This window comes from Perna viridis, chromosome 2 (assembly GCF_037379345.1).
Source record: "Perna viridis isolate PV_CMFRI_1.1 ecotype Kerala chromosome 2, ASM3737934v1, whole genome shotgun sequence".
Classification (NCBI taxonomy): domain Eukaryota; kingdom Metazoa; phylum Mollusca; class Bivalvia; order Mytilida; family Mytilidae; genus Perna; species Perna viridis.
Window position 1 is genome coordinate 58,009,030 of NC_142446.1, and position 18,567 is coordinate 58,027,596.

An 18,567-nucleotide genomic window follows, 5' to 3' on the forward strand; every position below is an offset into this window, starting at 1 on the left:
ATATCATAAAATAATCCTGATAATCATGGAAAACATATATTTATGTTTTATGTAACCGTTGTACTTATATTATGTAGTCTCTATTTAATATTTTAGAACAAAGTGCGTCCAGCCATGTGATTAGTCAAACGTGAAGACTTATCTCACCTTAGTATATTCAAATGAGATCAATAAGTCAAGTGAATGTTTATGCGGGAAAATGTTGAAAATTGTTACAAATTTAGCTTTTTAAAAAAGCTTACTGTCTTTGTAACTTCTTATTTTTTATGTTTGAAGTATATCAATGAAAATTCCAGTTAAGATTTGGCATTATGTTATCTGGATGTTGAATATTATATTCGTACTGTTTTCTATATGTATATGATTATTTATATTATATCAATGTAAAGTTAGCTGTTTGAGCTATATTATTAGAAGGTAGTGTCAATTTGAAGCTTAAGTAGCTGTCTTTGAAGGAACCATGCAAAATCTGAAAATGTGATACTCCCAAAAAAGACTACATATTTTTATTTTTGTAATTAAGTTGTTTTTTTTTTTTTTTTTTTTTTTTTTTTTAGGGGGGTCTATACTATGAAATGAGTAATTATTCAAATCTGCCTGCTTTTAGAAGATAATCAACATCGAAAATCCAAGATTTCCTTCCCCAGTCCAATGAAACGTTATCCAATAAAAAACTACCTGACCAAAGGTGTTATCCAATGAACAAAATAGGATCGTTGATTTTGTATATAATCGCTGTACACTATTGCTGACTTCCGTTTTCCGTGGCAGGTCAGAAGCAATTTTAGTTCCGGTCTTCCTTAAAAGACGGGAATAATGTTAAAATGTAACGATATTGAAATTCCATTAATTTTTAACTGTCAACACTTGATTGGCTTATGAAATCAAAATAAAATAACATTTTTTACATTGTTATTTACATTTGTATGTCTTTTACAATACACAATTTGACACATCTCCTTAGTGACTTTTCAAATAGGTAGTTACATGTAATGTGTAATATTTACATGTTCAGTATCATAGACATTTCAGTTTATACTTGTCAATTAACACTCGAGCAATATATCCCCGTATCTATTTACTTATTATCATTCAATTCGTCTGCGTGATGTTACTTTCATTAGTATGACATTCGCCTTGTGATCATGAAGTCGTGTGTTTATTTTAGGTTCATAGTTTACAGGTGAGTATAACTGGTCACATTGATAAATTCCGGATGTTTGTCGAAAAAAAAAATCAGAAAAAAAACTTAATACAAACAAAACATATAAAAAATATCATAAACATATTTCAACTAATTCGGACGTTTAAATAAATATTTTGAGGTATTCCTGTGTATTCATTAGCATTCTGGTGTGTTCTTAGTTATTTCTATGGTCCGCGTTAATTCATAAAGTTATTGTGTATCACGGATCTGCCGGTGCTTCGGAAGCAGTACATGTACACCTCAAGATAATTACGTAAACGGGCGCACTGCTACATGTACGATGCCACAATTTTCAGAATATCATATTGTGATATTTTAATGATAAATTGAATGTCAATAATACTCGCCGTCAGGATGATGACTTTAAATCAAAGATTTCAATGCCATCAATTCACATTAACAAGCTTAATATGTTTAGATGTGTTTGAATTTGACCTATGCTTTCTCCTTTTATCTTTTCCCTATTATTACAATTTGACGCTTATGAATTCAAACAGTCGATAACAATTCATTCAGTACACGAGCACTTTGATGAGATGTTTGTATTCTGTTGAAAAATATCGTAATTAGTATACTAGTGTTCAGTGTGTCATATTTTTATGTTGTAACAGGTTGTTGTACATGTACGCTGTCAATGTGTATCATGTCCTTGGCTATTATTTTTACATACCACAAGTAGGGCAAATATTTGAGGAAATACCTATCTGAAAAAAAAATGAGTGGCTCTTTTATGAAGTTAAAACAGTGTTCATAAAGTGCCTGGACTTGCGTCAGCGTCATATATTTGTCAGCACATGTGTATCTTCAATAAGCAAATTTGAAAGGAATTTGATTACAAATTTACAAATACCCCCTTCACATACACGAGTTTTTCTTACGAATCCTAATGAATATCGACTTATAGTCATTCCCAGGCATCCGTTAAATCTGAAACCCAATCATAACTATTTGTATTGAGCTCGCAATAAGCCTTCAAAAACTTTTATGCATTTATGATTTGCTCCAATTACACCGTTATGAAACGTAAACTGTTCTTATCGTAATGCATCACATTCATTCTAAATAAATGTATGTATCGTAAAGTGATAGTTCATATTTCCAACCAAAGCGTAAAACAGTCGTTAATCTGATAGATATACGTATACAGACATAGACGAGCTTTATTTAACGTCGGCAAGACATAAAACAATAAACATAAGCTCTTATGAGCTTTTGAACCGACAAACATACAGTCATACATAATCATGCAGGAAAGTAAAACAAGACAAACATATACACAAAGAAGACATTTAGACAAACATAAAAACACATAATTGTTTTTTTTACATAATTATTTTTTTTAATTATTATTATTCATTATTATTTATTTATTAAATTATGTGATCTTGTCAAGATCACAAGATTTATCTGAAAGAGTAATCAAGGGAACCAAGGTTATAGCGGTAATCAAAAGAATGTAATCCAGGGACAAAGACCAGACATGGAAAACAGACATACACAACAAAGAACATAAAGTAACTAAAATCATACATACAAAGTAACAAAAGTAAATGAGCAACTCGGACTCCACTAAAAACTGGGAGCATGGGCCAGGTGCACCGGTAGGGTAAGCGTCCTCTGCTTTTCTAGAAACACCCGCCGAGTTGCTCATAAAAGGTCAAGTCCGGGGTAGACAAACGAGGAAAGGAAAACTATGACATGTTGAATAAATCAGTTTTCATGGTGCAGATGGATACACCATAACGATCCACGAGTTCATGATGACGACCATAAACCTTCTGTAGTAATGACTTCAATCTTGTAGCAACATAACCCTGTTCCAGTAGCCTATTTGTTAGAGTTCTAGCGCGATACAAAAAGTCTGCGTAGTTTCGGCAAGCTCTGGCATAACGTATGAGTTGTGATATGAACACTCCATACGCAGGAGCCGAAGGGATGTTGCCACAGATGAAAGGAAAGTTGACAATTCTGAATGAAAAGTCATCACGTTTGTCGTAAAGTTTGGTCAGTAGTTTTCCTTTACCATCGATTTCTAAGTGTAGGTCAAGATATGAGGCTGACTTCACAGTCTCTGTAGTATCTTTTATCTCAAGTTCTTTTGGGTAGATGCGATGTATCAAATCCCCGAAATTAGGATTGTTTAAAGATAACACGTCATCTATATAGCGGAAACTGAGGATCTAGCAAAACAATATTCTTCCTTTCTGATCAGATCAGCTATAAAGTCAGCCTCATAAGAGTGAAGGAATAGGTCAGCTAGTAAAGGAGCACAATTTGTTCCCATTGGAATGCCGAACGTTTGTTGAAAAACACGTCCACCACACTGGACTAATATGTTGTCGATTAAAAATTCCAGCATTTTGTAAACATCTTCCTCTGTATATTTGGAAGATGATTTGGAATTATTTCTTACAAAGTATGAGGAATCTCTACCAAGAACTATATATATCTATACTATATATACTATATATCTAGGTGTACCATCTTTTTGGAAACACAACGATGTATAATGTTTTTAAGTCGGGATCTTAACTGAGTATGGGGAATAGAAGTATACAGTGTTGAAAAATCATAGGTTTTAATGCTATTATATTCAGATAATAGTATTGAACTGATTGTCTCCAAAAGATCTTTTGAATTTTTCAGGATCCACATTGAATTAATACCACTACGGGAGTAACAAGTGTTGTGGTAGGACTGTAGATCCTCTTTGACAGATGTGAGTATAGAAGTTAAAAGTTTGGAAAGAGGTTTAGTGGTACATTTTGCAGATCCAGCTATGAAACGTTGTTTGTATGGATTCTTGCGAAGTTTAGGAATCTTGTACATAGACGGTAAATCACAATCATCGTCCTTGGTAGAGAGACCAAAAGAGGATAGCACAGATTTATGGTTTTCCACAATCTCTTCTTTGGAAAGAGTGGTAGCAGTGTAGGTTTTATCACTGCTATTATTTTCTACGTCTACCTCTGATAAAAAACATTGGATATAAAACGTTTTGCAGACAAAAACAATGTTGTTTTGGGCTTTGTCTGCTGGTACGACAACATATTTGTCATGTATAGTAGACAATGTTTTTGCTACATCGGGGTCTTAGAAAACTGATGTAGCCTTGGCACTCATTGACCTACTTAAAACTTTCATTCGTTTCAAAATTAAAGACCTCACGGCCTTCAACCACTCTGACAGAGAATCAATGTCTTCTTGTTCTCGTTTTATCCATTTTCTTGCATAGTCCTCGACTGCATCCATAAGAACTTTAAAGTTATAATTCCAATTTATGGAGCGTGGTTCACGGTACTTGTGACCTTTAGAAAGGATATTACGCAGAGATTCGTTTTCGATAATGGTTAAATCTCCCGTAACGACGTGACCAGAAGGACCATATTTGAATGGAGAGGTTTTGCAAGAACAGTCATGTGGTTTAGCCTTGAAGTCCTTAATCTCGAGGTTCTGCAATAGCCTTTTATAATTGAAAATTTTGGATGCGATGGGTGAAGTATAGGAATATGAAATAATTGGTATGGATTTGTCTTTGAAATATGGGGGAATTTTGTTGGTACCGTTTTTGTGACGGAGGATGTTAGCCAAATTAATTGCATCTATACCTTTGTTGACAAACGGTAGTGGAAGAAATGATCGTTTTTCTTCATCTTGACTTTTCACACAAACTGGTTTAAAGAGTCTGTGGAAACCAATATCCAAAATGATGGCAACAAGTCTGTATAATGATGAAGTGGGGTCAGAAACAGGAGTGTCAAGACTTGTTTTGTAAAGGGAGTGTAGTAGAGTGAGAGGTATAGAATAAAGTTTGGTTCTAATGTGATGAAGTCCAAGAGGTTTTTGTATGAAAGGAAGGAGACCATCTATGGAGACATCATGTAACTTAGGTGATGTATAGTGGCGATGGCCATGACTCCTTTCCCGTCTTGGATTTTTGTCAAATAAATTCATCACATTTATGTTATTGTTATAGTGGCTTGAAGGTTTCCTATACTTTTGATGTTGTCATTGCATCCGTAAGGTATTGCAGTACCTAGTCTGCGTATCCATCACTCCTCTCTTTCCCTACGATAGATTTTACTTAGAACGGGACTGTTCGTAGGATGGTAATTTTTTTCTAAAATACGAACTTTCATAGAGAGGATTGAATGATCTTGTTGATTAAAGTGTTTATAAATTGTCGGGAATTTGGTGGTGTTAATTCCCGAACGATGACCGCACATTCTTTTATTTAATCGTTCTTGCGTTTCTCCGACATATATTAAACCACATAAGTTGCATTCTAATCCATATATTAAGTTTGTTGATTTGCAACTCAAGTCATCGTGACTTCTTGTATGGAAGGTTTTGTTTGTAAGGGAACTGGAGAAGTAAGGGTCGGTTATAAGAATGTTGCATGTTTTGCAATTTTTTATACCACATTTTGATATGGTACAATGTGGTTCGTCATCGTTGTAGTCCAATATATCGTTTAAAGTGATGGAAGTTGTGATAAGCGGACAGATTGATATTCCAAATCATCGCTTACGATCCAGACGTGAAAAAAAAATTTTTGGCGGAAGGTGTCCGAGAGGGGAGAAATATACATGTAGTTACCGAATTTATTGTACATATAAAGTATCAGAGTTTATTACACACGGAATATCGGATAGTTCACTCAATCTGAATGATAATGATACAGACTTTGGTGATTAATACAAAAATACCAATTATATATATAAACATTGCAGATAAATTATTAATAAAACCTTGAGTTCAATGGTCTAGTAGAAGGTGAAGTCCTCATATCGGTAATCAATACGAATTTAACCTTTGACCTTAGAAGCATCATTCTGACTGGAAGTTAACATTTAATACCGAGTTACGATCTTAACTAGTTTCGCATCTATAACAAAAACAAAATATTTGTCTGTGTATAGCTCGCACCTTAAAAAAGGCATAAAAAGGGCATATATGTTTTTTTAAATACCAGTATACTCAATTTTGTCCTCTTACAGGTTACAACTTCCTCATGTCAGCTTTAAAGTTTTAATGACTATGACATACTCCATCTTATGCGTAGACAGTTCATATAACGAATTATGTAATCATCGTGCTTTTGATTGGCCTAAAGGGGAAGTAAATTTGTCACAGATAGTGAAGGTAAGTTATTCGTAATGTTTTATAGCCCGTTAATGAAGCTTATGTACGATATCAGTTTATTTTTTTTAAGTAAAAATTCCTTTCTCACCTTAAGTAGCCGCCTTCATAAAAATCAGAGAGGAGGTGATTCATGCATGTCAAAAATTCAATTTTATTTCTTGTACAGAAGCAGTTACCGATCACATTACCAGTCTCAGTTTTTCATTTGGTCGATGTGCTTAAATGAGATAAAAATTATATAGATTGTACATGAAATTCGCAATTTGCAAGAGTTATCGTTCTTGATTTTATTTGATATGGTTGATTTTAATGGAAGATAAGTATATGATTTTCTCAAAAGTGCAGATCTGAATACAGAAATAATTATCATTATGTGAAAATATAGTGTATGTAGACTGAAAAAGCATCGTTTGTTTGGTGGGTTTTTATACACATTGAAGCACTTACATGGGCAGTGTCTGAATTTTATGTGGACTGTTACTTAATAAGAGCTCGAAGAAATGTTACGTCAGTATCCTGTACAAATGTACAAATGTATATGTATATACTAAAAGTATGATTCTTTAGTGAGAAACATGAACTTAATATCACAGTGCCTGACACCGCAGCAGGAACACACATGCACGTGTAGTACCTTTGCATACGCCGTCAAGGTGCAATTGCAAATACTTAGGTCCTTTTTTACTGTTATTTCTAAAATATATGTATCAAGTTTAATTCCATGTTATTCCATGCTATTTACATAAATAAACAAGACCAACTGTTACTTCGATCTAAATTTGCTGATTTGTTGATTAATTTGTTTTGAATTAACTACGATGCCATGTGATTTTTTGTGTGATTTTTCAAAGATCATTGATTAAATAGCATTTGTAATCCGAATGGTGAATTCAAATCAAAGTGTTCAGTGTTAACAATTTACAACAAGAAGTTTTTGGATTCGTTTGAAGTTGATACCGGTTTAATCCCTTCATCTCGTTCCTAGTTTGGCAAATTGACAATTATTTTAGATGTAAAAATTCAATCAATCGATATACATTGATACAGTACATGAGTACTTCGATTAATTCTGAGTGGTATTCATAATTGTTATTAACATTTGTCCATTTCTTATAATGTTGACAAATGTACGAGCGTTTCTTTTTTTTTTCTTTTCTTTTGTTTTGCTTTGTTTTGTTTTTGTTTTTGTTTGTTTTTTGTTTATTTTATTTATTTTTTCATTTTTTGGTATTGTTTTTTTTAAACACAAGCATCTGGGGTTCAAATTCCGTTCGTAGCTGGAGTACCTATTTTCTTAAACGCGATAAAAATGATATAAATTTAACTGTTTATGCGTTATGTTGGCCTTTATAACCTTTTTATATAATATTTAAATTACCAACGCGCAGAATTTTAATAGTTTGACATTTGATACATTATATATCGCTGAATACATGTACAACACAATACGACCTTTGAAAACGGTTTATCAAAATTAATCAAGAAAGGCTTTGATCTTTCATACTTTAATGCAGGGATCAGCTGGCCTGTCTAGCAAATGCAATTGAAGAAAAATCCGCAAATTTAAAAGCGGTAACCCAATTCAACAAATATAACCAAAACGAACGTGTATGTTTTTAAATGAATGTTATATAATGCCAAGGTAACTTATGTTGGTAAACAACTTTGACATACTTTTCAGAATTAACAAGCTATTAATTCAACTGAATTATTTTAATTGTCTAAAATTATACATGTAGCTAAGCTACCATTTAATAACATTTATTTCTAAATGGAGTTAGGTTTAAAAGGCATATCTGTACTGTAATTATTGGTTGCGAATAACCATGTAGCCATTTGTTTCTAGGAAACATGGTCTATTCAGATACGTTTGACATGCTTATGGTATTGTTTCTATAGCAGCCTATATATAAATGTTCTACTACGGGTAACACATCTGTATATTTTGATTGTATTCGGATCAAATTTACATCCTGAATGAGTTTCTTTTTGTTATTTTAACTGTTGTCTTTCGTCCTATAAACTCTTTTTAACTTTAAGAACTTTTAAACAGTCAAATAAAAGGCAAAATATGTCTATTTAGTCTTTTAACATTCAAATTACATCAGTAGGTATATATGTTATTTACTAATGCATAAAATATTCATTGGTACAGGGGGGAAGCAAAAAAAGCAAATTACATGACACTGTAAAGTATGTGTACAATATATGCAAAATGGAGTTGACTTGGGTAATTTTGAAGCTCATGGTTACATAGTCGTTCATCCTGAAGTAACAATATTCATTCTATGAATTCACAGAGTTTCCCCAACAGTGATCGTTATAATTATATTCGGATACTGACGGTAACTGCTTTTGTGTATCTACAGGAACGTGTACTTTCAGTTCGATTGAAATGGCTTCCTGTTCATTGAATTGGTCGGATCATTTGTCAATGCAGTAAACAAAAAAAATGGTTTTGTCGCGCATGTCTGTCTGTATTTATCAAAATTTTCTTTTGAGCGATTTCTTGGCACGTGCCGGCAATTATCTGAGTAAAAGATTGTGACCACTTGGTTATTTTACGAGACATGCTGTTGCGCACGGAACACTCATTACAAAGAAGAACACCAAAAACCAAATTAAAACGAAAATCAATAACAAACAAGAAAAAAAAACATTATATAAGCTTAATCATGTTAACATTTATTAATTTATCAAATATGATTCCTTTAAAGTAACCCCCTTCAAATTATTAAATTATGATTTCAGTCATGGTGTATTACACACGCACCGGAAATTAAAAAAAAAATTTAATGATTCAATGGGTATTTTTTAATACCTAAATTAAGTTAATTAGTAGCTTCTTTAACTCAAGTTCGAGTGGTAGTACTTTTACTTTAACTTGAGAAAATGTCATCTTAAAGGTTTTAGTGTTACTTTTATGTCTTTGTGGTGTTTCTAAAAATAGCTCAAATTTCTATAAAAACCGCCCACTTTTTGTCGCCTGTACATGTATACTTGGCTGTAATTTACCGCAACATTTATTATTTTACTTAACAATGCCACGCGTGATGTCCTCTATTTAGAAAGTAAACAAACATAAAGTCGTTAGCTCAATTTAATCTACTGCGTGGTAAAAAAAGCAAGGCCGATGGAAGATTTTTTCTCTTGTGTAAAAAATAAAATCTATTTAACTACTTAGTTTACAAAACATGACTCGTATTTTAAATATATGTAATAAATATGTAAATTATCTATTACATATATATTTTTACTATCATCGTAACTACAAAAACGGATGTGGATTATAAATACAGTTTTCGTTCTAACGAGCGCAATCGTCCTATACTTGTAATATGCAGGATATTGAACTTTAATACTACTCTTAATCGAAAGGTAGTTATAGTCATAAATTCGTTAGTGATCAGTTGTCAAAGTGAAATGGACTTTGAGCTGTGCGAATGCTCATAGCCTTATCTGTTGATCATGGGGCCTTGTTCATTTCAGTCAATTATGTTACGATCAGCTGTCCGAGGTTGGAACCATAAATACACAAAGAAATATTCACTGAGAGTTGGAACCATAAATACACAAAGACATATTCATCGTGTAATGGGATGGGACCAGATCGTTAAATATCCTCCGAAAGGTATTGTAAAACCAGTTCTTGACCAGTGTGTGAAAATTCGTACGGCTTCACTTTCGGACTACAATTCCGTAGTTAGCATTATTCAGAATGGGGAAAAGAAAACATTTGACCATTTGGCAGATAAATACTGTGCCTACATCAGCAGCCCGACATCGACTGGATATATAGCTAATATCAACGGAGAAGATGTAAGTCAATTTTATGCAGTTAATCACTCTCATTCAAGTATATATATGAAGGGAATACTACATGGTAGTTTGCAAGTGTGTGTGGTACTCAGATCGATAATACAACACACTATACAATGAAGTCTGTCTAAATAACCCCTCAGATTGAATAATCCGGATGCCTGTCTAAACCAGACACTTTTTAATGTCCCTTTAATGCATTTTGTACCTTGGTAAACCGAACGTTTTAAAAAAGGTTCACTGTACTAAAAAATATAGACTTGGGTCGAGAAGACAAATCTGTAATTTGTTTGCACATGACTGTAAGAAACCCTCTGTTTTTATATTTATTCCAATTATGATGGAGGTGCGTTCGATTTACATGACAAAATTCCATGAACTCTGAAGCTATCCCTCCATTTTATCTTACAGCAAGAAAAAGGATCGTAAATCGGCTAGCCTTATGTATTTCTTGCATCTTGGATGAATGCTAAAGAGTAATCAAGGGAACCAAGGTCATAGCGGTAATCAAAAGAACTTAATCCAGGGACAAAGACCAGACATGGAAAACAGACATACACAACAAAGAACATAAAGTAACTAAAATCATACATACAAAGTAACAAAAGCAAATGAGCAACTCGGACTCCACTAAAAACTGGGAGCATGGACTAGGTGCACCGGTAGGGTAAGCGTCCTCTGCTTTTCTAGAAACACCCGCCGAGTTGTTCATAAAAAGTCAACTCCGGATAGACAAACGAGGAAAGGAAAAGTATGACCCGTTGAATAAATCAGTTTTCATGGTGCAGATGGATACACCATAACGATCCACGAGTTCATGATGACGACCATAAAACATCTGTAGTGATGACTTCAATCTTGTAGTAACATAACCCTGTCCCAGAATCCTATTTGTTAGAGTTCTAGCACGATACAAAAAGTCTGCGTAGTTTCGGCAAGCTCTGGAATAACAATATAATATAAACTGTGAGCAGTGTCGGGGGCTCAAAAATTTTCCTCAAGATATATCGAACAATATTGATTACTTAATAGTTTCCAATATTTTTTATAAAACAAAAAAATAGTAAAACTTTATTTTTTATAATAATGAGTCGGCCACTCGTCTTTTTATTTATATGATTGGTCAATCTAAGGAATTCAGATTAGTCAGAAGTCATTCGAAACTGGCAAGTTCCTACATGTAGCCTGAGTCCGATCTGTTTTCAAACGTAAATTTATATCTTCAAATATACACATGAACATTTTTAAATTAGAAAGATTGAAAAGATGAAAGTTTTAAAATAGTAAAAGAAAATGCAAATTTAGGAGCAATGGGGGATCCGGGGGTCGACACTCTCCCCTTTTGTTGGAAAATTTCGTGGAAAATGTGGGCATATAAATGAGCAAATAATAGCTTGGGACCCCCTTAACAGTTCCCCACACGACATAATTTTCAGCGAAAAATCATTACTCCTCACGTGTTAATCATACGACAGCCATACTTAATTTGTAGGTTGGCGTGTTACTTACACATTTGATAGACGATGGGTCCGATCTGTTTTCAAACGTAAATTTATATCTTCAAATATACACATGAACATTTTTAAATTAGGAAGATTGAAAAGATGAAAGTTTTAAAATAGTAAAAGAAAATGCAAATTTAGGAGCAATGGGGGATCCGGGGGTCGACACTCTCCCCTTTTGTTGGAAAATTTCGTGGAAAATGTGGGCATATAAATGAGCAAATAATAGCTTGGGACCCCCTTAACAGTTCCCCACACGACATAATTTTCAGCGAAAAATCATTACTCCTCACGTGTTAATCATACGACAGCCATACTTAATTTGTAGGTTGGCGTGTTACTTACACATTTGATAGACGATGGGTCAAACGTCGTTCTTGATGAATTTCGATCTCAAGAAGGCACAGATGAAAAAGCAAAAGGGGTAGTAATCCGACATGTGTTTGACAACCTGAATTCCAAGACAAGAACGGCAACTCAATCGTCACATGGTGGTACTCAAACAAAACTGATACAAGTTTCAGGTCAAGAATGCAGAAAGGTGGCCACTAAGGTTAGTGCATACATAATGCGGTTCTTGGCTTTTAGTGTTCAAACCTATCCATTTTATAAGCCTAGCCTTTTTTTATCTTGGGTACATCAGACATCCGCTTAAGCCGGGTACAACCTTTCATTCAAAGACTTTCATTTTGCTCGGAATTGGCTGCACGTTTGACAAATTTGATTCATTGATGTGCTTGTACGACACATGATACTACATGTTGACGCTAGTCAAGTATGATACGAAAATCGGTATTGTAAAAAAATAAAATTAAGTTCTTATATTTAGCAAAACAAGGGATATTGTCAAAATGTCATTCGATTTGCAAAATGATGCAATGGCGGATCCAGAGGGGTTGCAGGGGGTATGCACCCCTTTCTATTGGAAATTTTTTTCATTTTCAGGTGTATTTGACAAAAAATGGCGAATAAAGTCCGAGCCCCCCCCCCCTTTTCTGAGGCTGTCACCCCTCCTGTTCAAAGTGTCTGGATCCGGCCCTGTGATGACGAAGGTGATTTTAAAGTATCATTCTTACTAGTCTGTCTTAGTACGGGCCGTCAGCAGTACAAACCCCTCTAACTCTAATTTGATTTTCGGGTTTTACGAATCAATAACTAAAGCATTTTATATATTGTATTGGCGAAATGTTCTTCAATATTCTACTTGTTACAGCACTTTAAACTTTCATTGTGTACACTTGGACTGCAATAATAATAAGTACAGGACATTTTTTTTTAATTTCAGATAAGAGGAAAATACTATTCTTCGGTTCCAGATCTCTTAGTACAACTTCGGTCCAATGGTGTACAGCTCCAATCAGCGGCAAGATTGACTAAAAATAATTTAATAAAAATGATAAAAAATCAAAATCTTCCACAAACACAGTCAAATGGAAAAATTCTCAAAGCTGGCATTCTGTACCGTCCTATTTTACAGAATGTAGACTTGCTGATGGACAAGAGAACACTTCTCCTCACTACCAACATGAAAAATACCGAACTTGCCCTAATGTCATTCGGAACATATTCTTACACCACAAACGGACTGCACTGCAATCTCAGTTTCCATGGCAATATGCATTATGGTTTAGATGAACATTTGTTTCTGCACCTGATTTCACTATTGAATCGTGGAATCGGGCTTATTTCATTTGAAATTTACTCTGAAAGCCATGAAGACAACCATTTAATAGAAAAGACAGTCAAGAATTTCAATGTCCATGCCGCTGAAACGGACACCGTCACGTGGTGGGAATCTCGTCTGCTGTAACTCTTGTTACTTGTACAAAGTTAAAGACTAATACAATTACTTTAACTGTTTTAACAAATTGGTTTATTTTTGTCACATTTTTGTAATTTGTACCGTTATTGTTTTTATTTTATTATTATTATTTCTCTGAAATTGCTGTATGATGTTACACGGTTGCACCGCTTAGAACATTTTTGCATCATTTTGTGTACTTAAGTGTTCTTAGGAATAGAAATAGGTAGATTTTCTAAATATTGTTATATTTTTTTGTCTTTAAAAGTACGGGACGGGACGGGTCCAGAAGTTATGAAAAAGGGGTTCTAGATGGTTTCCCGAAAAAAGGGGGATCCAGGCTATTTGTTCATTTTTGGCCAAATTTTGCACAGAATTAACAAAATTCTCCAACAAAGAGCGGATTCGACTCCGCCCTGTGGATCAACTACTGACTATAAAATTTAATTTCCCTAGTTTTGGTTGCTCATCGTAATTCAAATTAAGCGTATTAATAAAGTCCGATATACAATCAAACATCCAAGTACGTGTTCAAATTGATATTCATAGATGTATGTACAATGTACATGTAAACTGAATTAGTGCTTTATATAAAATTAGATATACATATAGAAAGCGGTAACCTGTAAATTAAAATTCACTTGATGATTCATTTAAGATAGCAAACGAATGTCTAACAAAGATATTTAGATAATGTAAATTCCTTTCAATAATCCAAACATCGTCGTGGGATATTTGGAGCTTCTTGAGTGATTCACGCTTGATTGTGTTCCTAACTTAGGGTTTAGTAAACAGTTCTTAGTTTCCATTTAAATGGTACTGAGTTTTCTCGATGAAAAGTTTTTCATTCAATAACATAGTCTTTATACGGAGAAATAAAATACTATATATTTTGCAAATTGTTTATCAATAGTAAACAAAGTCAAACTAACAGTCTATTGTTACTGCATTATCCTAATTAAATACATATTCGAAAAATGAGGTTTGGTATTATCCTCCCCCGCGCAGTACTTTTCGTGTACTTCGAATAAAATCCGTATTTGAAACTACATTTTTAAAATGAAGTTGACCTTCTCTAATTCGTTGCGCAGATTTATCAGAGAAAAAATTCACAAAACTTAACAGAAATATGAATACAAAAAAATTAAATGAAAGAAAAAAATTATATTAGAAAAATCAATATGATTTCACTCTTTCACGAAGAACCTAAAAGAAGTAATTACAAATCCGATTAAAACAACTCCAAAAGTTTTCAAAAACCGGTCATTTCTGTACCAACTTTGGTGTGGGTGGCAGGGACCAAGGTCCATTTGTCCATCTTGGGACTGGGGTGAGATTTTAGGCCTACTTAAGGACTATCGATTCCCAAAATATTTGGAATTTCCATATCTTCCTCTGTTGCTGAGAAAATTTAAAAAAGAGGCTCCCTTAACCACTTATCTCATCTTAGTCCCAAGATAGACTAATGGACCTTGGTGCCAACCACCGACACCAAAGTTGAAATATAACTGGTAAAAGGGGGCCCATTAAATTTTTTTTTCAACGACAAGGGAAACTATGGAAATACCAAATATTTTGGGAATCGATAGTCCTGTAGTAGGCCTAAAATCTCATCCCTGTCCCAAGATGGACTAATGAACCTTTGTCCCAGTCATAAACACCAAAAGTTGGTACATAAATGGTAAGAGGGACCCCTATTTAAAATTTTCTCAACGTAAGAGGAAGATATGGAAATTCACAATATTTTTGGAAATTATAATCTTTCATTAGGTCTAAAATTTCATCTCGGTCCTAAAATTGACTAATGGACCTTGGTCCTAGCCACCGACATCAACATTGTTTCATAAGTGGTAAGGGGGCCCATTTTCACAATGTTCTCAGTGACAGAGTAAGATGTTGGAAATTTCAATAGTCTTTAAGTAGGCCTAACATCTCATTGTAGTCCCAAGATGGACTAATGGACCATGGTCCCAGCCAGCGACACCGAAGTTGATACATAAGTGGGAAGAGCCCCCCTTTTTAAAATTTTCTCAAATAATTTGGGAATCGATAGTTCTTAAGTAGACCAAAAATCTCATCTTAATGTCAACGGGACTTTGTGGCTCCTAATATTTTCGGAAAAGGGACCAAAAAGAGTAAAAAAAAATTTTATTAAAACCCATTGAGAATATTTGTTTTATTCCGATTTTAATTGTTCTGTTTTGTGTTCTTTATTGAATTATTGTAAACAAAGGTCGCCGCTGATTCCATGTATTTTGGAATATTTTCAAGTTATGGGAGGTCAAAGTATGACAACGCCCAAAAAATTCAACTTTTTGTAAATCCGATTTTAAAATCCTGTACTTTTTAATTGGATTACGTACAAAAATTATTGCCTGCATTTATCAATCAGATTTCAGATATCTCTTAAGATTTTCATGTGATACGGGGCCTAAGAGGCAACATCCGAAAAAAAATCATATTTGTCATTTTTTGTTCGATTTCAAAAAAAATAATTGGATTCCTCATACAAACCCATGCCTGCATTTACAATCAGATTTCAGATATCTCTTACGATTTCCGATCTATAAGGGATTAATAGGGCAACACTCGAAAAAATCGACTTTTTAAAAATTTTTCGTCAGATTTCAAAAAAATTATTGGATCCCTAAACAATTTCTCCCAGCCTAAATTTTTCAATTACATTTTAGCCATTTTGTACGGCTTTTGAGTAATGAGGGGCAAAAGGGCCACACCCGAAAAACGATCGATTTTCCTCTTGTTGATCTGATTTCGAAAATTGAATTTAATTGGACTCCTCATAAAAATCTTTGCCTGCATTTAGCATAGAAATCTCTTATGTTTTTACAGCTTTAATGGGTCAAGGAAGCAACACTTTTTATTTGGTCTGATTCGAAACTTTTACAATATAGTGTCAAAACCATGTGTCTATATAAATTGTAAGTCCTTATGCGTGAGTGTGTCAAAAACTAATGTAGTGCCCAATCTTTCAGAGTTACAACACTGCCCTCGGTGAATCTTATTGTTAAAATTGTCTAAAAGAGAAAGGAAGATATGGAAATTCCAAATATTTTTGGAATTGATAGTCCTTACATTTGTACGTATGCTTAAAATATCAGTCCCAAGATGGACTAACGGACTAATAGACCTTGGTCCCCCAGGTTGACTTCGAATTTGGTTCATTATTTCATTTTTGACGTTTTTTGTTTTTTTTATTTTTTTTTTTTTGCAAAAGCGATACTTGGACTTACTCCATTTTTTACAAAACAAGGCGAGGTACATGTATCTTTGGTTGCATTATAGGTCACCAGTATGTGGAGGTTTAGCCTTAGTAGGGACCTAGGGGTTAAATCTTAATGAAGCCCTCTGTACAAATTGAATTTGAATAAAAGTAAGTATCAGAATGAACCACTTCGTTGTTTTGACTGCAAGAAAATATTTATACAGATTTGTGTTAGAAAAAGGAATTGAAAAAGCTACAAATTATATTTATTTCGTCATGTTCGAGATTTCAACTGGATTTTTAAAGGAGTTACATTGTATTTTGGTAACAAATTTATATCTTTTGTCAAAATCTCTTCCTCAATACATGTACAACGGAAAGTTTGAAATGCTATCAGCACTGGAAAGTATCTTGAATAGTTTACGTTTCTATATATTCCAACGTATTTAAAGAGTTACCATGCAATTTTATATGCCTCATATTATTGAAATAAAAAAATCTGTCTATGTAACAAATACATGTAACTCTTTGTTTCATAAATTTTATTCATTCACCTTTTTTTCTATTCAAATATCGCCTATAACTTTTCACTACGTTGGTACTATTTACCCTTTCCATTGTTTCAAACCCGTGGGGAAAGTTAAAAAAACAATAAATTTATTAACTTTGAAAATCTATGCCTACATCTTTAAGACGAGTTACTTTCATACACATGTATTAACTTCATGTATTTAATTGTAAAGTTTGTTTTATTTATTTTTTTTATCTTTATTGAATTGAAAAGTTTTATTTTTTGAGGATTTACAGCTCTGTCAACACATCATTTGTTGCAGAAGTGAATACTTTCTTAATACAATCATTTTGAACAGTGAAGTGCATGAAAAATTTAAATCTTCCAAATAAATCATTATTCCGCCAAATTTCATGTAGTGTACTTCATTATTGAAAAGACATTATTTCTCATTTAAAGTTTTAAAATAATTAAATTTTGAAGTTTATTATTAGTGACGGAGTTTGTTTTTTTTTCTATAAGCAAAGTGACCTTTAAAGGAGACAATAAGCGAAATTATCATAGTTCCCAGGATCAAAGTATTTTTTTATTATCATTCAAAAGTAAAAAGATATTGAATATTGTTTATTATACTTAATAGTCTAATTCTTAGGATTAAAAGATAATTGTAAGAAAAATATGTACGTGTACATATCGAAAAAAGTAACTGCACAGGCGCTGATTCATAAAGGCAACAACCCCACCCACCTTTCCCTTTAGAATTTTAGTTTTTTTCTTTTTTTTCCTTGACTTTTTAAAACCTCTAACCAACATAATTTTCTTACCTAGCGTTCTTATTATGCCCCTAACCTGAAATCCTGTATCCACCTCTATTCCGTATTCGATACCTTTTTTTTTCATATTTCATAACATCATTTCAAGTGTATAAGTACGCCATTGTCAACAGATTTACACGTACATAATGTATGTTCTATCATTATTCTTATTTTCTGCACGCAAAATATTAAGAACTATAGCGAAATCGATTCGCGTATTTCAAATTTTAAGAATTTTGTTTGAACGCACCCAAATCTTATGAATATTCGTGAATATTATTGACGGCCAAGTTATTGACGGCTAGCTTCCATGCGGGCTTGTATTGACAGCTAGCTTCACACTGGTGGTATTATTTACTTGAAATCCTGATCATACTTAATGGTATACTATATTATTCCTGTCTGAACGTTGGTGTGTGGCCGATAAGATGTTGAAACATTCTAAAAAAAAACAAAATACAACGAGTAATGAGTTAATGAGTCAGGGAATAGAGTTGGTCCTCCCTTAATTGAACGATACGTCTCACATGTAGTTAACTGGACA

The 18,567-nt window shown here is 33.5% G+C and overlaps 1 protein-coding gene across 1 annotated transcript; it reads left to right on the plus strand.

Moving 5' to 3' along the window:
• Window positions 1-6,201: 6,201 nt before the first annotated feature.
• On the plus strand, window positions 6,202-16,882 carry LOC148626228 (uncharacterized). The gene is made up of 4 exons (XM_088570058.1): window positions 6,202-6,352; window positions 9,842-10,171; window positions 12,002-12,226; window positions 12,959-16,882. The coding sequence occupies exons 1-4, from the start codon at window positions 6,242-6,244 to the stop codon at window positions 13,481-13,483; spliced, it is 1,191 nt and encodes a 396-aa protein (XP_088426184.1). The 5' UTR covers window positions 6,202-6,241; the 3' UTR covers window positions 13,484-16,882.
• Window positions 16,883-18,567: the final 1,685 nt, after the last annotated feature.

Coding starts and splice junctions, on each gene's coding strand:
- LOC148626228 (XM_088570058.1), top strand. CDS start 6,242: ATGACTATGACATACTCCATCTTATGCGTAGACAGTTCATATAACGAA. Junction 10,172..12,001: donor CTAATATCAACGGAGAAGAT/GTAAGTCAATTT, acceptor CTTAATTTGTAG/GTTGGCGTGTTACTTACACA. Junction 12,227..12,958: donor GCAGAAAGGTGGCCACTAAG/GTTAGTGCATAC, acceptor TTTTAATTTCAG/ATAAGAGGAAAATACTATTC.